At 38.2% G+C, this 26,022-nt stretch overlaps 2 protein-coding genes across 4 annotated transcripts; both read left to right on the top strand.

The window, feature by feature from the left end:
* The first annotated feature begins 2,066 nt into the window (after window positions 1-2,066).
* On the top strand, window positions 2,067-6,648 carry LOC127513845 (endoplasmic reticulum resident protein 27). Its single transcript, XM_051895936.1, has 7 exons — window positions 2,067-2,210; window positions 3,785-3,870; window positions 4,256-4,393; window positions 4,817-4,933; window positions 5,524-5,649; window positions 6,270-6,467; window positions 6,569-6,648. Exons 1-7 carry the CDS (start codon window positions 2,153-2,155, stop codon window positions 6,611-6,613), a joined length of 768 nt encoding a protein of 255 aa, XP_051751896.1. The 5' UTR covers window positions 2,067-2,152; the 3' UTR covers window positions 6,614-6,648.
* A 6,288-nt stretch (window positions 6,649-12,936) lies between these two features.
* On the top strand, window positions 12,937-25,588 carry LOC127513827 (target of Myb1 membrane trafficking protein-like). 3 transcript variants are annotated; one of them, XM_051895907.1, is made up of 16 exons: window positions 14,936-15,083; window positions 17,375-17,459; window positions 17,537-17,615; window positions 17,699-17,848; window positions 17,922-18,056; window positions 19,414-19,551; window positions 19,959-20,075; window positions 20,175-20,308; window positions 20,399-20,453; window positions 22,743-22,860; window positions 22,954-23,023; window positions 23,136-23,211; window positions 23,299-23,352; window positions 23,877-23,936; window positions 24,857-24,893; window positions 24,989-25,588. In XM_051895907.1, exons 1-16 carry the CDS (start codon window positions 15,032-15,034, stop codon window positions 25,129-25,131), a joined length of 1,503 nt encoding a protein of 500 aa, XP_051751867.1. In that variant the 5' UTR covers window positions 14,936-15,031; the 3' UTR covers window positions 25,132-25,588. The 3 variants fall into 3 exon arrangements, 2 of the variants coding, with proteins under 2 accessions (XP_051751867.1, XP_051751868.1); XM_051895908.1 differs by lacking the exon at window positions 23,299-23,352; XR_007930509.1 differs by lacking the exons at window positions 17,537-17,615; window positions 17,699-17,848; window positions 17,922-18,056; ... (9 more) ...; window positions 24,857-24,893; window positions 24,989-25,588 and adding exons at window positions 12,937-13,210; window positions 13,288-13,530; window positions 13,623-13,731 and having other exon boundaries at window positions 14,325-15,083; window positions 17,352-17,459.
* Window positions 25,589-26,022: the final 434 nt, after the last annotated feature.

Raw genomic sequence — 26,022 nt, 5'->3', positions numbered from 1 at the left:
GAGAGGCTGTTCGTGTGCAATAGCATGTGAAGGCAGCATTAGACTTTCATGAACATGAACATCTTCTGAGGTCTGATCTTTGTGGCAAATCTAGAAATGGACATTACTGTCATTACTGTTCATCATGAGCGGATGTGCTTTTCTCTTTGATTTCACATCTCTCCAGAAACTGAATATGATGCTGCACTGACCTCTGACCTTACCTCTGGGTTAAATGTAGCATAACTTGTGTCTGTGTGAAAACAGTTCCTTTATTGCTCTGAGCTGAGCATTAGCTCTATTTTAAATCCTGACTCTGTAGATCCTGCAGTGAGAAGAGACTGCGACTCTTAATCTATCCTGATGTGAACCTGTTTAACTAGATCAGGGAGTGTTGTAACACACCAGTTGATCCAATTACAAATGAGCACATACACGACCACCAGCCACCTGAGGTGACAGCAGATGATGTATGTGACAAAATGTTTTGCTAACATTTCCATTAAGTTATGAAAAATTTATTTAACTTTAACTTTATATAAGGGAGCATTCCATTTTATCATTCTTCAAACATCATTGGAACGTTACTTTTGAATGTTCTCCGAACGTTCTGAACAAGTAGTAACATTTAAAAAGCATTAGATTCTTTTAGATTCTTGTTTAAGTAATGTATAAGTAACAGTTTTGTGCTAACGTTTTGAGAACATTATTAAAGACCAGATAACTCTGAACAAATGTTCTATTAAGGTTACTAGAAGAACCTTTGCTCATAACTTTAAAAGAACCTTGTCAGAACATTCCCTGTTAGCTGGGAATATAATAAGTATAATTTCATATCTTGATCATGTTAATGAATGTTAGAAGTGAATCAGATGTAGAAATATCAGCTGTCAGCGAGTTAAAACACATTCACATTCTTCTGCTGGACCCACAAAGACTGAACAAAACACACAAACACACATTGTCTGTTGTGTTCTTAGAGTTGATAAACTGTTTTATGTATTTGCTTTATATCTGTTTGTTATTGTGAAATAAGATCTTAAACTTTTTGAAATAAAATGTTTCAGATTAAATGAGGGCTGGGGTGGTGATGGGTGACAGCATAACAATTATTTTGAGCATATTTGCACATTTTATTTCCACAATAAATTCATGCACAACATTCCCACACAACAATGTCCATGTTTTATGACATTAGACAAATCAGACAAGATTTCACCAAACAAGGCGTCAGTAGAGAATGTGCCTGACGGTGGTCTGGGATCAGTGCTGGCTTTATGATTTATTGGATTTGGAGAGAGTCAGCAGACGTGTTCCCGTCTCACACCATCATCAGGTGTATTTCCACCTGTGGATTCACCTGGAAGCATATGTGTGTCACAGATCTCACCCGACTGACACAACACACACTCTCAACTACATATCCAAATGTCTGTAGTGTATTTTGTGATTAGCCATACAAAATAAGCACTTCATAATCTGAGTAAAAATATTTTGTAATTTTGTTTTTTTTTTTGCTTATATATGTCCAAGTATTTCACATTTGTTTTTTGAAAAACCTTGGTAGATCAAAATGAATCTAAAATTGATGCAAGTATGAGGCTCTAATTAATTTTATTTATTAATTTATTTTCTTTTTATTTCTTTTTATTATTTATTTATTATTTTGTGTTTGTTTTGACAATATAAGTAAGGATAGTGTTGGATTTGTTTGTGGATCACTTGTGATCTGTGGTCATTGTTCTTTTGTTTTATGATAAAATATAGAAGAAAAAATATAGATTTCCTAAAAGCATTATACACCCTTATATATAAATATATATAATTTATTAATACGTTTCTTAACATGACAAGCAAAGATCTTCTGATGTCCAGCTTTCTGTTATTTGCTCTGTTTTGTTTGTTGAGTTTCAATGTAAATCTCTTACTCGTTACCACTGAAAATGAGTTTCATTCTGGAAGAAAACTAACACGTGTCTTCAGTGACACGTAATCTAAAGTGTCTGACCAGCCCGTGAGCCACACACCTGTCTGTTTCACACAGCTCCACCAATCAGCATCAGCCCCGAGATGGTCATGTGACCAGAGCACGGACCCCCACATACAAGAGCGTAACGGGTGGGCTTCTTCTCTCTTTCTTTCTTCTCACAGTTTGTCCATATTTAGTGCAGTCATGATGTTTCTCATAGTTTTTTCTTTATTGACTGTGTGTGTGACTGCAGAAGATCAAGGTAAGCTTCAGAAGACTTAAAACATCATTAAATGCCAATATTATTCTCTGTTGTCTTGAAAAAATTCTATGCCTTACATAAGCTTCAAACTATGAAAATGTTTCTGTTAGATGCCTAAAGAAAGTTATGAACAAACATTCTTCCAGTAATGTTAATAGAATGTTCATTAAAAGTTATATAGTGTTTAATAATGCTCTCAAAACATTAGCACAAAAACATTACTTATACATTGTTCATGGATCCTTTGTCCTGAAACATTTTAGTTGGACGTTTGTCTAACATTTTTTAAATGTTACTACTTGTTTCAGAACATTCAGAGAACATTCAAAAGTAACATTCCCACAATGTTTGAAGAATGATGAAATGGAATGTTCCCTCAATGTTCATATAACCAAGAAAAAGTGTTTTCAAAACTGGATGTTTTGAACATTCAGAAATAAAATTATTATAACCTACATTTTCTTAGAACATATTTTGTTAGCTGGGTGCTTAAAGGATTAGTTCACTTCAGAATGAAAAATTCCTGATAATTTACTCACCTCCATGTCATCCAAGATGTTTATGTCTTTCTTTCTTCAGTCAAAAAGAAATGAAGGTTTTTGAGGAAAACATTCCAGGATTTTTCTCCATATAGTGGACTTCACTGGGGTTCAACGGGTTGAAGGTCCAAATGTCAGTTTCAGTGCAGCTTCAAAGAGCTCTACATGATCCCAGACGAGGAATAAGAGTCTTATCTAGAGAAACAATTGGTCATTTTCTAAAAAAATATATATATATATATATACTTTTTAACCACAAATGCTCGTCTTGCACTGCTCTGTGATGCTCCATACATTACGTAATCATGTTGGAAAGGTCACGCGTGACGTAGGTGGAAGTACCACGGTAGAAAAACTCCATCCCATTTTCTCCTCCAACTTCAAAATCATCATTGTTTTACGTTTTTTTTGTAAAGGCTCTTTGATTTAGTCTTTGCACGTTCGCTTTGTAAACACTGGATCGGTACTTCCACCTACGTCACGCGTGACCTTTCCAACATGATTACGTGATGCGTGGAGCATCACAGAGCAGTGCAAAACGAGCATTTGTGGTTAAAAAGTATATAATGTTTATTTTTTTTAGAAAATGGCCGATGGTTTCTCTAGATAAGACCCTTATTCCTCATCTGGGATCGTGTAGAGCTCTTTGAAGCTGCACTGAAACTGACATTTGGACCTTCAACCCGTTGAACACCAGTGAAGTCCACTATATGGAGAAAAATCCTGGAATGTTTTCCTCAAAAACCTTCATTTCTTTTTGACTGAAGAAAGAAAGACACGAACATCTTGGATGACCTGGGGGTGAGTAAATTATCAGGAAATTTGAATTCAGAACTGAACTAATCCTTTAATTGCTTTATCAGTGCAAAATGTAAACTATAATATCACACAGCTTTAATCTGCTAAATGTGACTATAAAGCATACAAATATTGAGATATTATAAACATTAATTTTCTGTAAAGCTGCTTTGAAACAATGTGTATTGTGAAAACTGCTATACCTGACGGGACTAATGTAGATGTGTTGATCTGCAGAGAGCGCCATCCTCAGACTGAACGATGTTCCTGCGGCCGAGGCCTTCATCGACTCCGCTGAAGTGGCTGTCATCGGGTTCTTTGAGGTGAGTGTGTGTGTGTGTGTGTGTGTGTGTGTGTGATCAGTCAGTATGGCTGGACAAAATGAGAAGGTGAATTTCCCCGACGAGTCTCCACTGGTGTCAGGAAATGGCTGCCGTTGCGGAATCCCAGAATGCAGAGTCCTCTGGCCCAACTCTTTGTGCGGAGGAGGAACTGGGCCGGAAATGTGGAAGCGTCTCTGTACTTGTGGGATTGGCAACTTCAGCGCTCCATAAACAGACACGGGTGCAGCTCAACGAGAGCCCACAAATCCGGCAAAATATGAGTTGTAGTTCTCAGGATAAAGTTACAGTCGTTTTCGACACTGCAGAACTCATGTGTGATCAGTGTTCATGTCTGTGAGTCAGATTCTCTCTGTTTTTCCATCAGACTGAAGCTGCTCACGAATATAAAGATTTTTTGGCTGCCGCTAAACAGATGAAGGCACTTCCTGTTGCTCTGTGCAGTGAAAAGGAAGTTTGGGCCAAATATGGTATTGCCACTGACACCATCTCCATCTTCAGGAAGGTAAACACAGCTAACAGGGAACGTTCTCAAGGTTATGAACAAACGTTCTTCCAGTAACATAATGTTTATTAAGAGTTATCTGGACTTTAATAATGTTCTCCAAATTTTAGCCAAAAAATACTATTTATACATTGTTCATGGAACTTTTTTTCTGACATGTTTTAGTTGGACGTTCGTCTAACGTTTTTTAAATGTTACTACTTGTTTCAGAACATTCAGAGAACATTCAAAAGTAACATTCCCATTATGTTTGAAGAATGACAAAATGGAACGTTCCTTTAATGTTCACAGTTCAGCTGGAAAACACCTACAACCTCACAACAATTTTTTGATAAGTATTTATATGTAGCCCATGGATGAATATGTCTTAACATGTGTTTGTGTGTGTGTGTGTGTGTGTGTGTGTGTGTGTGTGTGTTACAGGCTGATCTTCATCAGGAGCACCTGAACCTGTCAGAGGCCAAGAAAGTTGATACTGATGGACTCGTACGCTTTATGACCATGAATAACATTCGTTACGTCACAGAGTATAATCAAGCGGTACTGAACATACAAACACCTCCACTTCTCTCATCTCTTCTAGTGGTTTTGTAATGTTAATCTGATTATATATAATTCTGTTGTATAATTAAAATAATTGTGCAATAAATAGTACAATGAAGATTATGGCTGGGTGATGCAGGCAAAAGTATATCTTGATACAGTAAAAAAATCTGTAAAATAATAAAATACAATACAAATATGTTGAATTAATCAATGCATATTTTCCACAGTTTTTAATTAAATGAACACAGTGAAGAATAACAGAGAGCATTTTCATTATTTATAGTCTAGTTTTGTTTTTCATTCATCTAATTTTTTTATAATTTCATATTTTTCAGTTTATCATTTTTATAAGGTTATTTCTGATATGGTAATGTCTGTGTAAATGCATTCTCTGTGCTGCATACAGTTCAGTTTCGCCTCAGATGCCGCTTCTGATCTGCCTTTTTAGTGTAAAAAATAGCTGCAAGGAAACGATTGTAATGAGTTAGCATATTATATTTCATAGTAGTGAATATATGCCAATATTCAGTGTTTCAAAGGAAGCAGAATCACAATCTGATTTCGTGTGTGTGTGTGTGTGTCAGTCTGCGGTGGGTCTGTTTCAGTCTGAGGTGAAGACGCACTTGCTGCTGTTGGCCGACAGAGGGCGCGCGGATTCCGACCCGCTGCAGCAGCGCTTCAGAGATCTCGCGCCAAAATACACTGGCAAGGTAGTAAACAAGTGCTGACATGACAGGGGTCGTTTTTTCCACATTGAACCGACAGAGAAAGTGTTAATTAAGGGGATGATGGGGTGAAGTCTCACTGTTTTACTCTCTAATGGGATTAAGAGCTTCTGAACTGATTACACAAGCGCTCAGCCCCACTGACCCTAATATCCTCCTAATATTCATGCCAGATCATTCCAGGCCCATTCCAGAACTTTCAGAAATATTAGAAAGTGTATGAGACTTTTAAAGGTTATTTACTGATTTGTGGGAAATCTTTTACTTTAAAGTGACAGACTCTTCACACACAGTACATTGTAAAGTGTAGGCTACAAGATAATTAGGGCCTTCATTTTACAGCTTGAGTAATATTTATCTGGCACAAAAACAGTTGAGGATCTCAGTCTGGAATACTGAAATTTACACAAAATTCATAAAACTAGAAACATGGAAATTAATATCTGAGTAGAAAACAGTATAACATTTTGCTACAAAAAAACACAAAATAAATTGGTGAACCTCTTATTTTATTTAAAACAGGTTTGGGACTTACCAAAACATGAGCTAGAGATCATTGTTTGTGATTTTAGTGCAGATTGTTTAATGTGTTTTGTGAAATGCAGATGTTGTTTGTGCTGGTAAATGGAAAAGAGAAATCAAACACCCGCGTGCTGGAATACTTCGGCCTGAAGTCAAGTGACCTGCCGCGGATCGGCATTTATGACGGCACCTTGGACAAGAAATGGCTCATGCCGGCGGGTGACATCACTAATGAGCGCGTGCAGAACTTCTGTGATTCTTTCCTGGACGGAGAGCTGCAGGTGAGGCCATGTAACTGAAGGGTCAGAAGTATTTCATACTGATGTTATTAACACTGTAAAGCACATGAACGTACTGAGTGAGCTTATTTTCTTTCTAACAGAAGCAGAAAGAGGCTGAAACAGCCGAAGACAAGACTGAACTATAATATAATCCTTCATTAAAAATATTAACTGAAATACACTGGATCTTGTTTGGAGTTTATTAGGATCTCAGTCACAGACAGACTGTTGTGTGCTGGTGTCATTTTCATCAGTGATTATCAAACTCTGATAAACATCACGACTCCACTACTAATAACATTTTGAGAACATTATTAAAGACCAGCGTTGCGTTCGAACATGCCTACTTACATATTATACAGTATGTCTGAATTCATAGGGCCTGTCTAAATACCTACACTTGCTGTCTTGGATGTCAGTGTGCAAGACTGTCCCAGGTCTTAAAAAGAGAAAAAAGCTCACTAAACCCACACTTTGGAGTGGTATTCGAGGCTAAGCGTATCCCATCATGCATTATGTTCAGGAACTTGTGTGTCCTGAAATCGCAAGATGTTGAGGAAAACATTCCACTTAGTTAAATTAATAAAAGTAGTAAAACATAAAGTGTTGCACATTATCTATTGGTGCAAAGATGAGTATGTGTATTTTGCATAACATTTGCAACAGCTTTTTATCAGTTAATTAGAAACACCACAATTACTAAATTGTGTCGCCTGTTACACAGGGACTACTGAACAGACATTTAGAAGTTTATTTTGAAAATCAAAATGAAGCCCTGTAAACACTGCAACACTACAACTGTGTCCCATTGGGTAATCAAAAGTTCTACACACACTTGAACACTTGAGCCAAATACAGGAAATATGTCATGTAAGTAGATGCGTTCAAGTGCAAAGACTGCAAGTGAGGGGATTTGGACAGACCCTACACTCTATGCTGGGTTAAAAACAACCCAAGCTGGGTTGAAAATGGACAAACTCTGCGTGTGGGTTGTTTTAACCCAGCGGTTGGGTTAAATGTTTGCAAACATTTAACCTAACCGCTGGGTTAAAACAACCCAATCGCTGAGTTTGTCCATTTTCAACCCATCTTGGGTTGTTTTTAACCCAGCATTTTTTGTATTATTGGTAAAACAATATAGGCGAAAATTACCCGGATGACCTACTTCTTCTGGCGAGATTTTGAAGTGCGTATTTGATAGACACTTTACTATCGCATGAGGCCACGGGAGAGGATTTGTGAATGGAAGTGAAGCAACACAACTGATGCCGTATAGGTCACATGACAATGACAACATGGTGGATGTTGTAGGCTACGTTCGAATTTCATTCATACTATATAGAATGTACTTTTTTAACGATCACAAAGTTTCAAACCAAATTACCTACAGTATGCGATTTCGGAAACGAACGTTCTGTTAATGTTACTGGAAGAATGTTTGTTCTTAACTTTGAGAGAACCTTGCCAGAACGTTCTGAGAATTAGCTATGCATAAGAATCTAATGCACAAAGTCCTAAAACAGCAGTGAAGGACAGAACGAGTCGTGAAGAATTAAAGGTGATTAGATTTACATTTCTCACACAAAACGGGAAGCACTGAGTCTGGCTGTGACATATATAGTGTGCACACGCCACATTGTAAAGCTGTAAACTGCAATGATTGAGGATAAAGAGACAGGGATCTAAATGTGCTGAAAGTCGTCTGGATTCTTGAGCCGGGCCGAATGTGGATAATGAGCGGTTTTCATTTACTGAGCGGAAGCGGGAGTTACAATCTCCAAAAATCTTGGAAAGCAAACATAGGCTGAGTTTGTGTTTATTTGTGTGAACTGCTGCAGTGAGATTTGTAGAATAATCTGCACGAGACGCAGTGATGTGTCCTTAGAGCGAGGTTATGAGACAGACACACATAGACAGATGATGAGTGACAGACAGCTGATAATGTGTCTTATTTCTGCTCATGCATGTTTACTGTGCTCTCACATTCATTCAGGACTCATGCTGACCTGCATGAGTGACGGAGCAGAAGTCCATCAGCAGTCAGTTCATAAAACACTGCGGCACAAACTGAAGCATCACCTGCATGAGTGTGTGTGTGTGAGAGAGATACTGTACAACATATATTTGAGAGAACCTTGTCCAAACGTTCTGAGAATGTTCCTTGTTAGCTGGGAATGTTCTCAGAACGTTCTGGCAAGGTTCTTTCAAAGTTATGAACAAATATCCTTCCATTAACATTAATAGAGCGTTCGTTTAGAGTTATCTGGTCTTTAATAGTAAGCAAAATGTTATTTAGACATTGTTATTTATTTGTTTTTGTTTTTCTGTTGCTTGTTTGTTTAATGTTTTTTAAAATGTTACTACTTGTTTCAGAACATTCAGAGAACATTCAAAAGTAACATTCCCAAAACATTTGTAGAATTATTAAATGGAATGTTCCCTTTATGTTTGCATAAACAAAACATTAAATAATATCTGTATGCACTGAAAGTTTAGGGATCATTCAGAAATAACATAATAGTAACATTAGCAAAATATTCTTAGAAATGTTTTGTTAGCTGGGTACACACTGACCTTATTCATCTTAACATTCAGATTAATACCCACAATCCTTACAGCTGTGCAGAGTAATAGCATTTCGAAATAATTTATCATTACTAACCTTTTCTCTTTCTCTAACATTCAACGTGTTACAAGGTTGAAGGTCAGTGTGAAAACAGCTATGAGTAGCAAATATCTTTGGACCACATCACATTATTTACTATGATTTTTCCCATTAAAATCCTAAATTTGATTATGGCAAAGTATAAACATGATGAAATACTGATGAAGAGAAACTGATGTCTGTTTGAACATTGTAAAGACTCTTATAATGTGACGTCAGGAAGGTCAAATGATTATTGTTCAAGAGGAATGTCACAGCACAATGAGGTTAAACAGAAAGTGCAGGATGAACAGCTTTTTCTCAATGCATTTTAGAAAAAAAAAAAAAAACATAGTGAAATTTTAATTAAAACTGATTTTATCTATGAAACAATGTTGATATCAGTGGACTCAGGTTTGGTTCACAGCAACGACTCAGTCAAGAGTCAAGATTCCATTCTGCTAAAAACATTACAAGCTAAAAACAGACAAACTCTCACTGTAATTATCGGAAGTTTGCAGACATACGGCACAGAAATATTCAAAACTATCTATACAGCTGCTTTTATATAACATAAACACACACACACAAACAAATTCTGTGGTTTTGTTTGTGGTGTCTGCTGTGATGGTGGATACCAGAGTTTAAGCCACATCAGACCGCTGCACTACATGAACTCTCTCATCTCTCTCTCTCTCTCTCTCATCTCTCTCTCTCTCTCTCTCTCTCTCTCTCTCTCTCTCTCTCTCTCTCTCTCTCTCTCTCTCTCTCTCTCTCTCGACCCTTGAGGACTGTTTGTATGGATCTCTTTGGCATGTTGCTAAAGAGATGAGAATGCAGCAGGAGCTCAACAGCATCAGATCCTTCATCAGACGTCCATCTATCTGTATATTATCAGACGTGCAGATCGTGAAATCTCTTCATTTGCTTCTGGATGAACTTGTTCTGCAGCTTTTGCGCTAGGGAAACTTTCAAACATATAAAAAACATTCATCCACACAACACTGAAAATTATAAGGTGGATGGACAGTATTGAACACAACACACAGCGCTGCCATATTTCTGTGAAGGACTTTCCACCGAGACACGTCCACTAAACAAACCCAACGGACCAAACAGAACCTAGACATGGAAATTACACAGCAGACTGGCCAAAACTCATTTCTCTCTGTATGATGCTTTCGCGCGCACACACACCCACACACACAAAGAGAGAGAGAGAGAGAGAGAGAGGTTAAAACAGGACAGGTCACATCTCTGCCTGTGTGTTTTTATCTGTTGTCATTTGTATGTCCTACTGTGAGAAAAGGTTACTATATGTGGCAATCAATATTGAGTTTGTTGTCCATCATCAACAGTTAGTTCTGGATTGATATAACAATCGAACGACACTAGGACACTGTTTCTGTTTGTATTTGTTCCAGACAGTCTGTCAGTCTGTGTATCTAGTGTGATTTATGACACTTTCTGCAAGTTACATAGTTACACCAGTAGGTGGCAACACGTGACTTTCTCTATGAGAGAATTATTTGAATCAATTATAGGCGCAGTGTGTAAATTTTAGCGGCATATAGTGGTGAGGTTGTGAACTGCAACCGACGGTGCTCACCCCTCCATGTCGAAGCACATAGAGAAGCTACGGTGGCCGTCTGGCCGACACAAGACAGATGTTGTCGTCTGAGACAAAAGAGAGTAGCCAGTCAAGCAGTGAGGTTTCTTCTTACTTCTAACAAAGAACGGTCTCTGCTTCTAATAAACCAGATGACTATTACTACTACTACTACTTCTTCTTCATGCGTATTCAATGTAGTGACAATGCAAGCTGCCTCTAAAACAAGAACGATTTAGAAGAACAACATAGTGACTAAACGCAATCTGTAGAACTGTTTGTCCGTTTAGGGCTACTGTAGAAACATGCCTGCGCAAAATGGTGGCTTAACATGTAAGGGGACCTGCGGTGTATGTAGATAGAAATGGAAAACATAGTTATATATATTGCATTTCTGTCAATAGATCCTCCCAAATTTTATGCATTGCACCTTTAAAAACATTGAATCATTTACAAACAAAACCAGTGAGTCATTGATTGATTCATTCAAATGATTTGTTTGAAAACATATGCTGAATTTGGAACTGCATACTACTCTTACTACTTTTATATGTTTCTATGGCAGAAATAGTAAGAGTAGAATGCTAGTACTATGTGGTTAAGAATTCAGCAATAATTTAGGAACAACACAAGTAAGTGACAGATTATTAAACTGATTTGTTCAACAATAAAAAAAAAATAAATAAAAAAAAACTTAGTCATTGAATCATTCACTCAACCCATTCACTGAAACACAACTTGTGTTTTGTTAACTTGTCTTTGTTCGGAACTATTTTTGTTGTCTGAGCAAAAAAATAAATAAATATTTTTTGTCTAAAATGTGAGTTTTACTTATTGTTTATTGAACTATAAGTAATATGACACAATAGTGCTACTTATAACTCAAATAACTTCATTGTTTCTAATCCTAACATGACATTTTTGAATGAGTAAAATCAAAATAAGGAAAGATACTAAATTAAGATGATCTTCAGAGCTGTCACTTTCACATTTCAGGTTTTTTTTTTTCTTTTTCAAGTGTTTTAAATTACAGATCGACATAGCTATGTGTATAGTATTGTCTACAGTGATGTAATTTTTGCACTGGATGTGTCAAATCAAATGCTCCAAATCAGCAGCAGCACAAGCGCGTGTAGTAGATACGTCAGACACAGAACGGGCATCTGTTGCAAAGCAACGTAGCAACTCATTAATATGAGTCACATCTGCATAGTACACAACAAATTCAAACGAGGCCTCTCATGGATTATTGCTCTGTCTGTCTGTGTATTTTCAGGGCTTTTTGCCTTTATTGACAGGACAGTATAGAGCAGATAGGACAGCAGGATTGGCAGAGGGTGAATGTGATTATAACGTGACGCAGGTGGGACTCGAACCTGGATCCCTGTGAGCCAACAGATCCTATATCTTATGGCATTCTTTTGTATGTACGCCGTTTGAAGCACACCTGCCCCCAGAACAGCCCCCAAGTTAAAATTGTAATTGGTTAGTGGTTTGGGGACAAATTTACTGATAAACGTCCCCAGATGTAATTTAAATATGGCTCGTTTTGGGCACAAGCTCAAAAAGAAAAGTGGCTCAAAAATAAAGTAAATAAGTGTTTTTGAAGTTTTCTTTTAGAGTTAGTCATTATAATGAGCTTTAAATATAAACAATATGGCATGTTCTCAATCACACAAACATCTGTATATATACCATATATATCAAGCCCACAACTGAAATGGAGCATTATGGGGGATCCCTGTAAACCCTAATGACATGTTTCACGTGATGTGACCCACATTCTGTTTACTAAGTTGGTGTATATATTTAGATTGAACGGAAGCAAATTGGTTTTATTGCATCTTCCTTTAAACCTGCCAGACTAATATCTGCTGAATCGAATCTTACATAACAGACACGACAGACGCACAGGGATCCACTGGTCTTTTCCCATGAGATTTTCCTCATAAAGTAGTTTCTTTAATCCCAGAGTGTCCATCTGACCTGATCCAGGGACATTTGGGCCCTGGAATGACCATTGCTTAGAATTTGAAGGAAAAATATACGTTTTAGATTTAGAAGCATCGCCTACATTTCCCACAGATATGGCGGGTGTTTCATTAAACTCAGCCAGCGACGGGTCACTCTGTGACGGGCCGTTCATGGGATGTTTGTTAGTGGTTTGGCTTGGTTTCCCATGTTTAGGTGCATGTGTGTCTGTTTGCCAGCCTGCGGTTGCTGGAACACATGTGTGTGTGTGTTGGTTTTGGAATGCAGAAAGGGGCAAGGACGTTACTCGATTCTCAAACCAATCACAAACTCTTGTAACATTGTGTGTGGGTGACAGTGAGAGTATAAACACACCGGCGACCAGACGGATGACAGACACAGAAGAAACGAACAACACAGACCATCGACTGAGAGAAGAACTCACGACCTGAAGAAACATGAAGACCCTGAAGCTCCTGACCGTCTGCGCTCTGCTGTCTGTCTGCGCATCTATGGGAGGTGAGACACGCTCATTATAGCATCTCGAAGCTCGTTGTGTAGGTGAGCCCTTAACAGTGTGTTCCATGTGTGTCCAGTGTACACGGAGCCTGCAGCCGATGTGGTGGTCGTGGATGTGGTGGTTCCTCCCTCCGGAGCTCCTACTGATACTGCCTCTTCATCAGCATCCTCATCTGCCTCAGACTCTGATTCTGCTTCCTCTTCCTCTGAGTCCGACTCTGCATCCGACTCCACATCCGACTCCGCATCTGACTCCGCGTCTGATTCTGCCTCAGATTCATCCTCTTCCTCGTCCGAATCAAACTCTGTTAGCGCTGAAGGTGAGAAACAACCCGTCTCGTGTCTATCTGTGTTTCTCATTGGGTCAACGTATGATTTGGTGAACTAAACATTTTTTTTTGTCTGTTTTCAGGCACACCTGCCCCTCACGTGCTGCTGAAGAGGGATGTGGCGGCTTCACTGCTGCGGCACCGGAGAGCAGGAACCCCTGCGGCCAATCTGAGTCCTCAACAGCTGGAGAGGTGAATCTCACACACACACACACACACACACACACACACACACTGCAAGCCGCATTTGACAGTGTAAGTTAAAGTGATACTGTCACACTGATGTGAACCACACAGATCCATCTTCTCCATCTGTCACTAATATCCCAGCTAACAGGGAATGTTCTCACAATGTTCTGGCAAGGTTCTCTCAAAGTTATGAACAAACATTCTTCCAGTAGCATTCTTGGAAAGTTTAATAATGGGATTTAATAATGTTCTCATAACACATTTATACATTGTTTTTGGAACGTTCATCATTTTTTTAAATGTTACACTTGTTACTTTTAAATGTTCTCTGAACATTCTGAAACATTCCAATAATGTTTGCAAACTGATAACATGGAATGTTCCCTTAACGTTCGCATTACCAAGAAAAAACTTGCTGTTTAAACATTCAGAGAACATTCAAATATAACGTTTTTATAACTTAATGGGAATGATAGCAATTTTTGTTAGCTGACACTCGTCATCTATGACTGATCACATGATTTGATTCATAACTGTTCTGGTGAAGCAAAGTTTGTGTTGTGATTCTCATGGTTCTTTTGTCTTTCGTCCTTCAGTTTGCGAGAGGTGTGTGAAGTGAATCTGGCCTGTGAACACATGGCTGAAACAGCCGGGATCGTAGCTGCTTATACAGCATATTACGGACCAATCCCATACTAACACACACAATTGACTTCTGATGTTTTCATACTGATATGTTTTACCCTTAAATCCTCACACAAACTTTTCTGTATTTTTATTTTCAAGACATAAAGTGTTTTTTTTTTTTGTTTTGTTTTTTATGCCAGCCATGCAACTTAATGTAAGTGATTTCAGGTTTTGCTGTTGTTTTACTGAGAGAAATCCAGGAAATATCATGATTCTTCATGTTTTAGTGTAGTAAATCATAAGTAGTAAAACATTCTTGTTAGTATTGTGAATCAAAGGTGCTATTTCACACTGACTGAAGGCAGAATTACTTGTCATGTTCTGTATATAAAACACATGTGATGTTTATTGACATTTTTGTCAATGATACTTTATTTTTTTTGTGCACATAATACTTGTAAAGAGCGTATACTGTAATAAAATTTCAATATAACAATAATATTAGTGTCTGATTGTTTCTTGTGTTATGAATTGAACAAATTCTAAAAATGATGACACTTCAATATTCACGCGATATTTGACATAATATCGACATTGCACTTCCTTCTCGTGAGCGCGCGTTCATGGTTCAGTCAGATGTGAGCGCGCCGCGTCACTCAGACATTTTAGTTCACAGATGGAGTTTCTCATCGGCAGCGCGTTTTCGTCTCCTGTCGGACAGCGGATCCGTAAGTGTTTTACAGTAATAATAGTTCGTGTGTGCTGGAGTCGCTTAATAATAACTTTTTAAGTCGCGCGCGCGTGACATGACGGAGTGATCAGTCGCGTCTCGCGCAGAGAACCGAGTGATGCGTAAAACCGAGTGAACCGAGTGATGCGTGAAAACTAGTAAGATATCAGTACAGAAGAGTGAAGGATTCTGGGCGTTAATCAGAAAATGTCAGTGTGATGAAGTCAGGCTGATGTTTAATGAGTGTCAGGTGGGACTGTAGTTTCAGGTGTAATGGTGATGCCTGTATATAAAACGGCCAAAGTTCATTGTGCTGCGGAACAGTGTCAGAAAGCTTCGTTACTTTTTAACAAATAATGACACTTCCTCTTTTCACTTTCTAACTGTTTTTTTTTTTCTTTTTCACATTAATGTAACAAAAGCACCTCCAAAGAATGTGGTTAAAAGCAGCTGACAGTCACATGAAAGAGAGGGGGAGTGAGTGTGTGTGTGTGTGTGTGTGTGTGTGTGTTTGTATGTGTGTGTGTGTGTGTGTGTGTGAGAGAGAGAGAGGGGTCTCAGCTGGGTGAAGCTCATGTTTGTTTTAATCACGTGGTTTGGATCAACTGTATGAGGCAGAGAAATAGAGTATACAAACTGAAATTCATTAATACGATTTTTTTTTTTTTTTTTTGCATTGTGACTATTTTCATAACATGACAAAAATCGTCAAGGTTACTAGTAAAACCTCATCCCCTCCCCCCTCTCTAAATGTACCATTTATGTAGGTCTACTTTATTGTTTTCCTTATTTTGCGGTATCCAGAATATTGTTTTTGTAAAGAAATGTATTTTTATATGAGGTAATAAAACACACACACACACACACAGTACCGGTCAAAAGTCTGGAAACATTATGGTTTTTGAAAGAAGTGCTCACCAAGGCTGCATTTATTAGATCAAAAATACAGTAAAAACAGTAATATTGTGAAATATTATTACATTTAAAAGAACTTTTCTATGTGAATATATGTTAAAATGTAATTTATTCCAAAGCTGAATTTACTCCAGTCTTCAGTGTCACGTGATCCTTCAGAAATCATTCTAAGATCATTTCTTATTATTATCAATGTTGAAAAGAGTTTTTGCTGATTATTGTTATTATTATTATTATTATTATTATTATTTTGCCTTTTTTTTTTTTTTTTTTTTTTTTGCAGTCTTGCATTTTTATTTATTTATTTTTTTTTAAATGATACACTACTATTCAAAATTTTGGGTTAGGTAAGATTAAAAGAGAAAGAAAGAAAGAAAGAAAGAAAGAAAGAAAGAAATACTTTAACTCAGCAAAGGCACATTAAATAAATGCTGAAATAAATGCATTAAATAAATTGCTGAAAATAAATGTATGACTTTGTAGTCATCAGAGAAACCTGAAAAATATCAGTTTCCACAAAAATGTGAAGCAGAAATGTTTCTTGAGCAGCAAGTCATCATATCAGAATGATTTCTGAAGGATCATGTGACACTGAAGACTGGAGTAATGATGCTGAAAATTCAGCTTTGATCACTTTGATTACATTTTACAATATATTCACATAGAAAGTAGTTATTTTAAATGGTAATAATATTTCATACTATTACTGTTTTTTACTTTATTTTTGATCAAATAAATGCAGCCTTGGTTGAGCAGAATAGACTTCATTCAAAACAATAAAAAATCTTAATAATTTCAAACATTTGACCACCAGTGCACAAAAGTAAGCTAGTTTGAATGTGCAAGACTTCTGATTTATTAAGTTAACAACTCGAAGACAAACAAAGTGCAGTACACAGTAAAACTATTTTGTGCTACAAACTAGTGTTCATGATTAGGATAATAAATTACAATTACATGATAACAAATACCAGTTTGCAGTATCAAGCAGAATAACGGACTGTTTTTGTACAGCTAAAGTAACTGTAAGCGAATGAGACCGGAAGCCTCACACTTTCAAGCTACAAATGCCCACGCTGCTCTTTCATTATAAACAAGGTGGCTAAATCTGTCAGTATTAAAGGTCACATTTCTCCTGACATCACCTATCTGAAAACCCCTTTGACTTTCTTTTATCAGTGAGATGACAGACAGAAAGACAGTTTCACTCCTTAATAGATCAATAAAAATGGCATGACATTTTGTAATTCTGTAATGTGTTTGATAATTTATGCATTATGATTTTTATTTAGCTCACTTTGCATTTGTCTTTGGTTGCATTTCATATGAATTAAACCTTTTCTCCGTGGAGTTTATCGGTTGTTTGTGTGTCAGAGAAAGCCACCAGTTCTGCCCTGCAGTCGGAGGACTGGAGCCTCAACCTGGAGATCTGTGACATCATCAACGAGACCGATGACGGGTGCGACTCCATCACCTCCAGTTATTACAGCGATGTCTGCCTCTCTCTGTCGTCTGAATGTTTGTGTTGTTTTTCAGACCCAAAGATGCAGTGAAAGCCTTAAAGAAGAGGATTGTGGGTAATAAGAACTTCAGGGAGGTGATGTTGGCTCTGACCGTGAGTGTCTGTTACATCACTTCCTCTACAGGACCGCATGTGTGTCTCCTCCATCATAAGATGGCTGCTGTTCTGTGTTTCAGGTTCTTGAGACGTGTGTGAAGAACTGCGGCCAGCGTTTCCATGTGTATGTCTGCTCTAGAGAGTTTGTGGAGGGCGTCCTGGTCAGAGCGATACTGCCCAAAAACAACCCACCCATGATCCTTCATGACCGAGTCCTGAGCCTCATCCAGGTGAGGCGAGTCTCACTGCAGGTGTTGTTAATGCAGTGGCTCCGGTGAGCATTAACGCTCTTCTGTGTTGCAGGCGTGGGCCGATGCCTTCCGGAACATTCCAGCTCTGTCTGGAGTGGTGAGCGTATATGAGGATTTGAGGCGGAGAGGCCTGGAGTTTCCAATGACGGATCTAGACTCCCTCTCTCCCATCCACACACCCAACCGGGTAAATCTCACATCCGCAGTCGTCCAGTGTTAGTTAGTGACTATTGTGGAGTGAAACATTGCTTTTTTTTTCTTATCAGGGAATTTTACAACAATGCTTTCCAGTCATAGAAATTAAAGTGTCCATATAATGCTATTTTTAAAGATACATAATTGTGTTTTGGAGTCTTTTATAACAGGTTTACATTTATCCAAGTCAGAAAACACTTTAATTTGACCATAATATCCACTGCAGCATCAGCTCTTTTCTCTCAGTGTCTGTAAATGGTTTGATAAAGGATTCAGTGTCTCTAAGCCCCTCCTTTCTGAGAGCCTTCTCTGCTCTGATTGGTCAGATGGCCCAGTCTGTTGTGATTGGTCAGAAACCAAATGCTCATTATCATATCTGAATCTCAGCTCCTGATACACAGTGACGCGAACAGTAACGATGGCGTCGGTGGAAACCAAACACTTCCAGTCTCAGATACAAGTGATTGAGGGCGGGACAAAGAGACGCTGTTCAGCCAATGAAGACCAGATGCAAATTAGTTGGTCTTTGAAACTTTGCAGACCTTTTACATTCACAAACAGCTTTATTATACACTACATGAAAGGGAATATCCCAAAAAGCATAATAGGGGCACTTTAATAAAAAGTCTAGTAGTTTTCTATAGTGAATACTAGAGCTGGGACAATAAATCGATTAATTGCGATTCATGGATTGATTCTGAGATTTTCTGAATGCATCACGATTCTCTCTGGAATCGATTCTGAGTTTAGTTTTTAACAGCAGATGGCGCTCTAGGCTAGTTTTTAACCGCACGCTCAAATGCTCATGAAGAAGAGCACTCGTGCGTTCGGCTGAGTCTGAGAATGTATTTGCACCTCAGAATGCTTTTATGACATGAGATTAATGTACACAGCCCACTCCAAACACCCTTGTAATTCACTTCAACCTTTTCGAACTTTATGAATTATTATTTTATAGAAGGTTCAAGTGGTGTGTGTAAGGAATTGGAAGCAAGCAGAGTACAGGCTGTTTCTACAGCACACAGTGCCATCTGCTGGTAAAAACTAAGCTCAGAATCGATTCCAGAGAGAATCACGATGCATTCTGAAAATCTCAGAATTGATCCAGAATCATTTCTCGTTTCACGATGCAATGATTTATTGTCCCAGCCCTAGTGAATATATAGAAGAGCAGCGTGAACATTCTACTAAACGTCTTTTATGTTTCACTGAACAAATGATGTTGGAACGACATGAGACGGAATAAATGATGACAGAATGAGCATTATATATTGTTCACTACCTGTCGTGGTAGACCAGCTGTGTGAATCACTCCTGTGTTTCTCTTCACTCTTCATCATCTCTCACAGAGTATTCCAGAAAACGAGATGTCTTCCTCATCGGTGTCCCCGCCTGCTTCTAGAACACGCACTAACTCGTCACCAGTGGCACACACTCCTCATTGTGTCCCATCGAACGGACAACTGACCCCCATTTCACCTGAGGAGGTACAAACACACAAGCTCAGCAGGGAGTGATTCGTTAAAGTCGGCATGAAACTGAAGTTGCAATAGTCTTTTCTTCTCTATTGTGCCGTATATCCAAGTGAAACGCTTGTGGAACAAGAACAAATGTAGGGCGGGGCTTGATTTTGTCCGTGGGGAATTGATTGGATTGTTGTGGTTTGCTATTGGTGGATCTAATGAGAGTGACAGGTTGCCCCATCTACTGTCAGAAATGGGAAATGCATCCTGTTTCACCAAAAGAGGGTAATATGAAAGCAGAGGCAGGAAAAAGACAAATCGCGCACTGGTGCTCAGGGGTTAAAGTTCAGGGGTTTGAGATCAGTGAGTTTGGGGTGTGTGGTTTGAAGTGCTCAGCGTTAATGTGTTTGTTCTGACTGGTTTTCTTTCAGAAGCAGAAGCTGAGATCTGAACTGGATCTGGTCAAAGGAAATCTGACCGTCATGACTGAGATGTTGAATAACGTCAAACCTGGAGAAACTTCAGCATCGGACGCAGAATTGCTGCAGGTGTGTGTCTGTTAGCGTGTGTTTTAGTAGTCATGTTTTGATCATGGCTAACTGACTAACTTGGTCACTGTGTGTGTGTGTGTGTGTGTGTGTGAGCAGCAGCTGTATTCGGTGTGTAAGCAGATGCAGCAGAGGGTTGTAGAGTTGATTCCTAATCTATCAGAGGACGAGATGATCGGAGAACTTCTGCTCATCAATGATGATCTTAACAACGCGTTCATCCGCTACGAGAGGTGCAGTGATGCTCCAGTGTAGCGTGAATCTAATCCAGTGTCCAGATCTACAGTAACATTCCCTCTCTCTCTCTCTCTCTCTGGTTGAAGGTTTGACCGGATGAACATGCAGAAATCGAACACAGAAGAACAGCAGGAGTCACAGGTAAACCTTCATCTGTTCTGTTCTGACTTCCAAGTAAATCAGCCAATCAGAAATGTCTGATGTTAGAGTGTGTAAGTGCAGCGTTAGTTCTGAAAGTTTTTCCCTTACATTTTTCCAATAGGTATTAAAAAAAGTGTGTAACACTTTAGTATGGGGAACAATCCTCACTTGTAACTAGTTGCTTATTAGCTTGCATATTGGCTGTTTATTAGTACCTATAAAGCATGGTATCACATTTGTCTCTGTCAGACATTGAAGCTCTGTAGTGAACGTGATTGCGTCATCAAGTTTTAATCAGCATTGATTCGCCGAAGAAACCTGTGCTGTTTTATCCTCTGAGCCAAACAGGAATGATTGTTGCTGCTTAGTCCCACCCCTGTGCCCAGATTAGTTGAAACTATCATCTACTCAACCAATAAACATAGGTTTTGGTCTTTTGATCCACAAATTAGCATATTTCTTTGCAAATTTGAACAGAGGCAAAGTGAAAATAGTTGCTTGTGTGCGTATTTGTGTCCATGAAAACAAACACAAAATAACAGATTTGCATGAGAGCATGTTTGTGTTTTTTTTTTTTTTTGTGTGTGTGCTTGTTTTATGTGTCATGATTTATGAGGACACATTTGTATAATGACATGGGTATTACACTGGTATTACGATGTAAACGTGTTTTATGAGGACATTGAATATGAGTCCTCATATTTAAAATAGCTTTAAAAACATACTAAACAATGTTTTATTAAAAATGTAAAAATGCAAAAAGTTTTCTGTGATGGGTAGGGTTAGGAGTAGGGGTAGTGTAGGGGGAGAGAATGTACAGTTTGTACAGTATAAAAACCATTACGACTATGGAATGTCCTCACTAAGATAGCAAAACAAACCTGAGTGTGTGTGTGTGTGTGTGTGTGTGTGTATGTCACTTTTGCTTCAGGGTTCTGTTATTATATAACAATTTATCTATTTACTTTACTTCCTGAACTTTTTTTGGACACATCTACATTGTCAGTAAATAAAAAACACCAGTGGTTCACTGAAAACCGCCTATAATAATGATGTAATAAATGGCTATAACTTGCTTAAGGATTGTTACATGTAGACAAAATTCAGGTGTAACTTTCTAAAGGAAAAAATCCAAACCCTGCCCCTTTATTTTAGGTTCTGTTTGAGTTCACAGTAAAAAAAAACACTAAAATTAATTAATTCTGTTAAATGCATCCATTCTCAGACAAAATAAATGTAACTTTGGGATGTTAAATGAGCTAGATTGAAACTTCAAGCTCTCCTGTTTAAAATGATATATGGCACTTGATGCTGACTGCTAGAATGGGTTAGAAAAACAAAGAAAAGTACAGGCGAGTCAGGTGACCCAAAAATATCTTTAATTCATAAAGATCTTTAATTTAATTCTTTAATTCATGCCTTATTCTGCATGACCATATTCTTCATCCTTAAATCCTACCCAATACCTAAACTTAACCACCACAACAACTACCTAAATAACTTTTAATAAGCAGTAGTTAATAGTGAATATGTGTTCCCCACACCAGTGTTACCAAAAAAATGTTAGAAGCCAAGAGCCAAACTAGCCAGCTAAAAGGTTTACAACATTACAAACTTTGTAAATTATTGAAAATCAGACAAAAAAACAAAAGTACAAGACTGCGAACTTAACAGCTGTAATGAAGGAAAGAACTACAAACCCATGAAGCATTTTAAATGACATGATGGAAAAATATAAAAATGTTTATTTAAACTTGTTGATTATATGTATGGAAATAATATATTTAACTTTGTTGAGTTAATATGTAATAAGCTTAAAATATATTGTTTATGGGAGTGGGCATTCTCTGCAAGCTCTTTTTGCAGGATTTACTCGCTGTTTACTCAAATTTTCTGTATGGAAAGTGGTTTTTCACAACAAATTCAGCTGTTCAACATGATTCTTTTAAAAAATAAGTTGAAATGCTGCAAACGTATGGCTTCAACAAAACCATAAACCATCGACTAACAACCTTGACCTCACAGTAGCACTGTCTTTAATAGTTAAAATTAAATTGATCTGGAGAAAATTAATGGAATTTTAACTTCTGACTGCTGCTCTCCATATACATGTGGAGCTTGATTTGGACCAATAAGAATTTGCGTTGGGCGGAGCTACTTAGCACAACTGCACAGAAATAGAAATGAAGCAACTGATTAAATGTTGGTTTAATATGATTGATTAAATATGATTGCATATTGATATTTCTGCACATACCTACGCAATGATTTTATGGTTTATGTGACCAGACTGAGAACGGAAACCTTATTGACCTCAGCCCTGAGTCTCCATTACCCAATCAGAACACTCTCCCAGCTGTCAATCAACACGAGCCCCACCCCCCATCCGACCTCACACACAGTTCAGGTAAGAGAGATACAGTTCTGCAGTTTCATTAAGTGCAAGACCTGGATGTAACCTGTGTGTGTGTGTGTGTGTGTGTGTGTGTGTGTGTCTCAGCGCCTGAAGATGAAGAGTTTGACATGTTTGCTCAGACGAGGGGCAGCTCTCTGGCCGAACAGAGGAAGAGGTTTGTGTTTGACGTACATCTGAAGGTCTTTAGAGGCCATGTGAAGTGAGATGTGTTTGTGACGATGTTGTGATGTGTGTGTGTGTGTGTGTGTGTGTGTGTGTGTGTGTAGTGTGCGGTACGAGGACCCCGGAGCAGTGGAGGGTCTGGCTGAAGCTCTGGACACGCGGCTGCAGGTCACGGCAGGGGTCAGTACACACACGCTCCCTCACATGACTCTGATCATGCGTGTACGTTACTGTGTCTGACATGCTGGAGTGTGTTTGTGTGTGAAGGGCGGCGAGAGCGACTGGGTCCGTCAGTCTCAGTGGATTTACAGTGAGGGTCTGGTGGGTTTCACAGAGTCGCCGCTTCACGCTTTGATTCAAATGAGACACAAACTGCAGAAAATATCAGCACTGTAACACCCAAACCCATTATATATATATAATAAAAAGAATATAATATGTATAATGCAGTCTGATTAAACTCACAAACCTTGTAAAATATCTATGCACAATATCATGCATTTGATGCCATTTCTTTAAGAGCTTAAATTTCCCTTATTTGGATGGCAAAATGTAATTGAAATGTAAACTGCACCATTATTTCAGTTATCTCAAATAATTGTGATTGGATCAAATAATCTCAATCAGATGATTAATCAATAATAGCAAGAGGCCTTATATGTGGAGTAGATTTACGCTGTCAGGTGATGGTTGGTTGGGCGTCGTCTGTGTGATTTGCATGTGCTGACAGATGAACGGAAACTTTTTACAACAGCTCTAAAGGATCGCTATCACACACAGGTGATCAATTTATAACAAACGTGAGATCTTGTGAGGAACATTTGTGGTGTTTTGTGTCCTGTCAGGCTCCGGCTCCACGCAGCTCCGCCATGGATGACATCGAGAAGTGGTTGTCTGCAGAGATGGTAAAGAGAGATCTGTTTTTACACTTCACACTATGATCAATACATGCGAGTGTAATGCTGAGCAGCAGCGCCATCTGCTGGAGTCACAGCACAGAATGATGCCACACTGCAGTGGTAAAGAGGAATTATTGTGCTTTTTTACGTTTTCTTTAGTGTGTAATGTTGCTGTTTGAGCATGAAAAAGCTCTCCAAAGTCCCTCCAGCAGGAGTTCTTCTCTATATCAGTGTCAGTGTTTCTGAACTCCATTGTAGTCTTGAGTTTTCTTCACAATATTCCTCATTTAAATAATTCATACGCAGAATAAAGGGGCGGGGCCTGGTTGAGTTAGTTAGTAGTGTGTTAAAACTGGCAGTTATGGTAAGGGGCGGGACATTTCCCAAACACCAATCACAACACACTGCTCCAGCTGACCAATCAGAGCACGTTGTGCTTTTCAGAAGGAGGGGCTTCATAGAGACAGGAACTAAACAGAGCGTTACTGACAGACTGGGAAGAGAGGAGCTGAACAATGGAGAATATGAGGAAAATAATCAACATTCAATCATGAAAACCTGTTCTAGTAGAGCACAAAAACAACAAGACTTTGTAAAATAATATTAATATTAAGGGCACAGATTACAACAGAATACTGCGTCCCACAATGCAGTGCGCTTGACCTTCCATTTCAAGTGTGATGAATGAACATCAGCCGTGATTTTTTCTTTTTTTTTGTTTCTCTCCTGACACAACTACAAAAAAGGCAAAATAATCATGATAAATGGACAACATTCACACACAACTTATTGTAGCATACTACTGGTTGAACTGTTTATTGTGGAATAATGCCTACAGTTTCCATTTAATTTTTAAGTCATAGTAGGTGATAAACTGCTAGTATTCCATTCTAAACATATTTCTGGATGTTGATGATGTTTTTCAGCCTGACATTGATGACAGTGAGGGTGTGACCAGTGAAGGTGAGAGTCTGCTGATGTTTATTACTCATTATATCTCATTCACACACACTGTAAGTCATCATCATGTTTTCTGCTCTCTTTATTCTCGTTGACAGAGTTTGATAAGTTTTTAGCAGGCAGAGCTAAAGCTGCAGATCATCTTCCCCCAATGAATAACAGCTCGTCCGCCAGTGTCAGTCTCCCAAGCCCTCGACAGCCAACGCAGGAGCAAAACCACGAGCAGATCTTCATGCTCTGAGAGCTCTGCATGCAGCACATCACACAGGAAGTCCCCCCACAGTAACGACTCACTTCCTGTGCTCATATTCTCATATTCATTGAGGAAGACTCCCACAGCAGATCCTTATCTTCATTTCACTTTAGTTTATTTCTAATACTGAATTTGGCCGTTAATGTGTGTGTTAACCTTTTTGACTGATCAAAAACAACCAATAAGCTGTTGTTGCATTTGTAAGTTAATTTTTATTAACGTGCGTTTTCACTGAGTGTAAAAAGCATTAATTTATGTTGTAAATTAACCATGATGATAGGAAGGACTTCTGCCTTACTTCTGACTGAATGTCATCATATTAAATATACACTATAATATTCATGTTTGTTTCAGATTGTGTGGGTTGTTTGATGGTTGTGTAGCTGTATCTATAAGTATGTTCATGTTTGATTATCACACAACTTATAAAGCAGACAAACTGTAATGTGCCTCGTTTGTGTTTTATCCCTCAAGGAATAGTTCACTCAAAAATTTAAATTCTACGTTCCAAAGCCGACTTAGGGATTGAATATGATGGAGAATTAGATTTAAAGTCACCATAAAATTAAAATTGACCAGTTCTTTTATAAAATATTGCAGTATTTATTATTGTATATGTATTTTTTAAACTAATAGAAATATGTTTTAACAACGGTTTGCTAACATTCCCATTTAGTTGTGGAGATGTTATTTCTGAATGGTGTCTGCACTTTCAAAACGTCCATTTAAAAACAAAACATGGTTATGCAAATGTTAAAGGTGCAATGTGTCAATTTTAGGAGGATCTACTGACAGAAATGCAATATAATATACATAACTGTTTTCAGTGGTGTATAAAGAACTTACATAATGAATCATTATGTTTTTATTACCTTAGAA

Source organism: Ctenopharyngodon idella, chromosome 6 (genome assembly GCF_019924925.1).
Source record: "Ctenopharyngodon idella isolate HZGC_01 chromosome 6, HZGC01, whole genome shotgun sequence".
NCBI lineage: Eukaryota > Metazoa > Chordata > Actinopteri > Cypriniformes > Xenocyprididae > Ctenopharyngodon > Ctenopharyngodon idella.
This window is presented reverse-complemented; position numbering and strand designations above follow the sequence as displayed.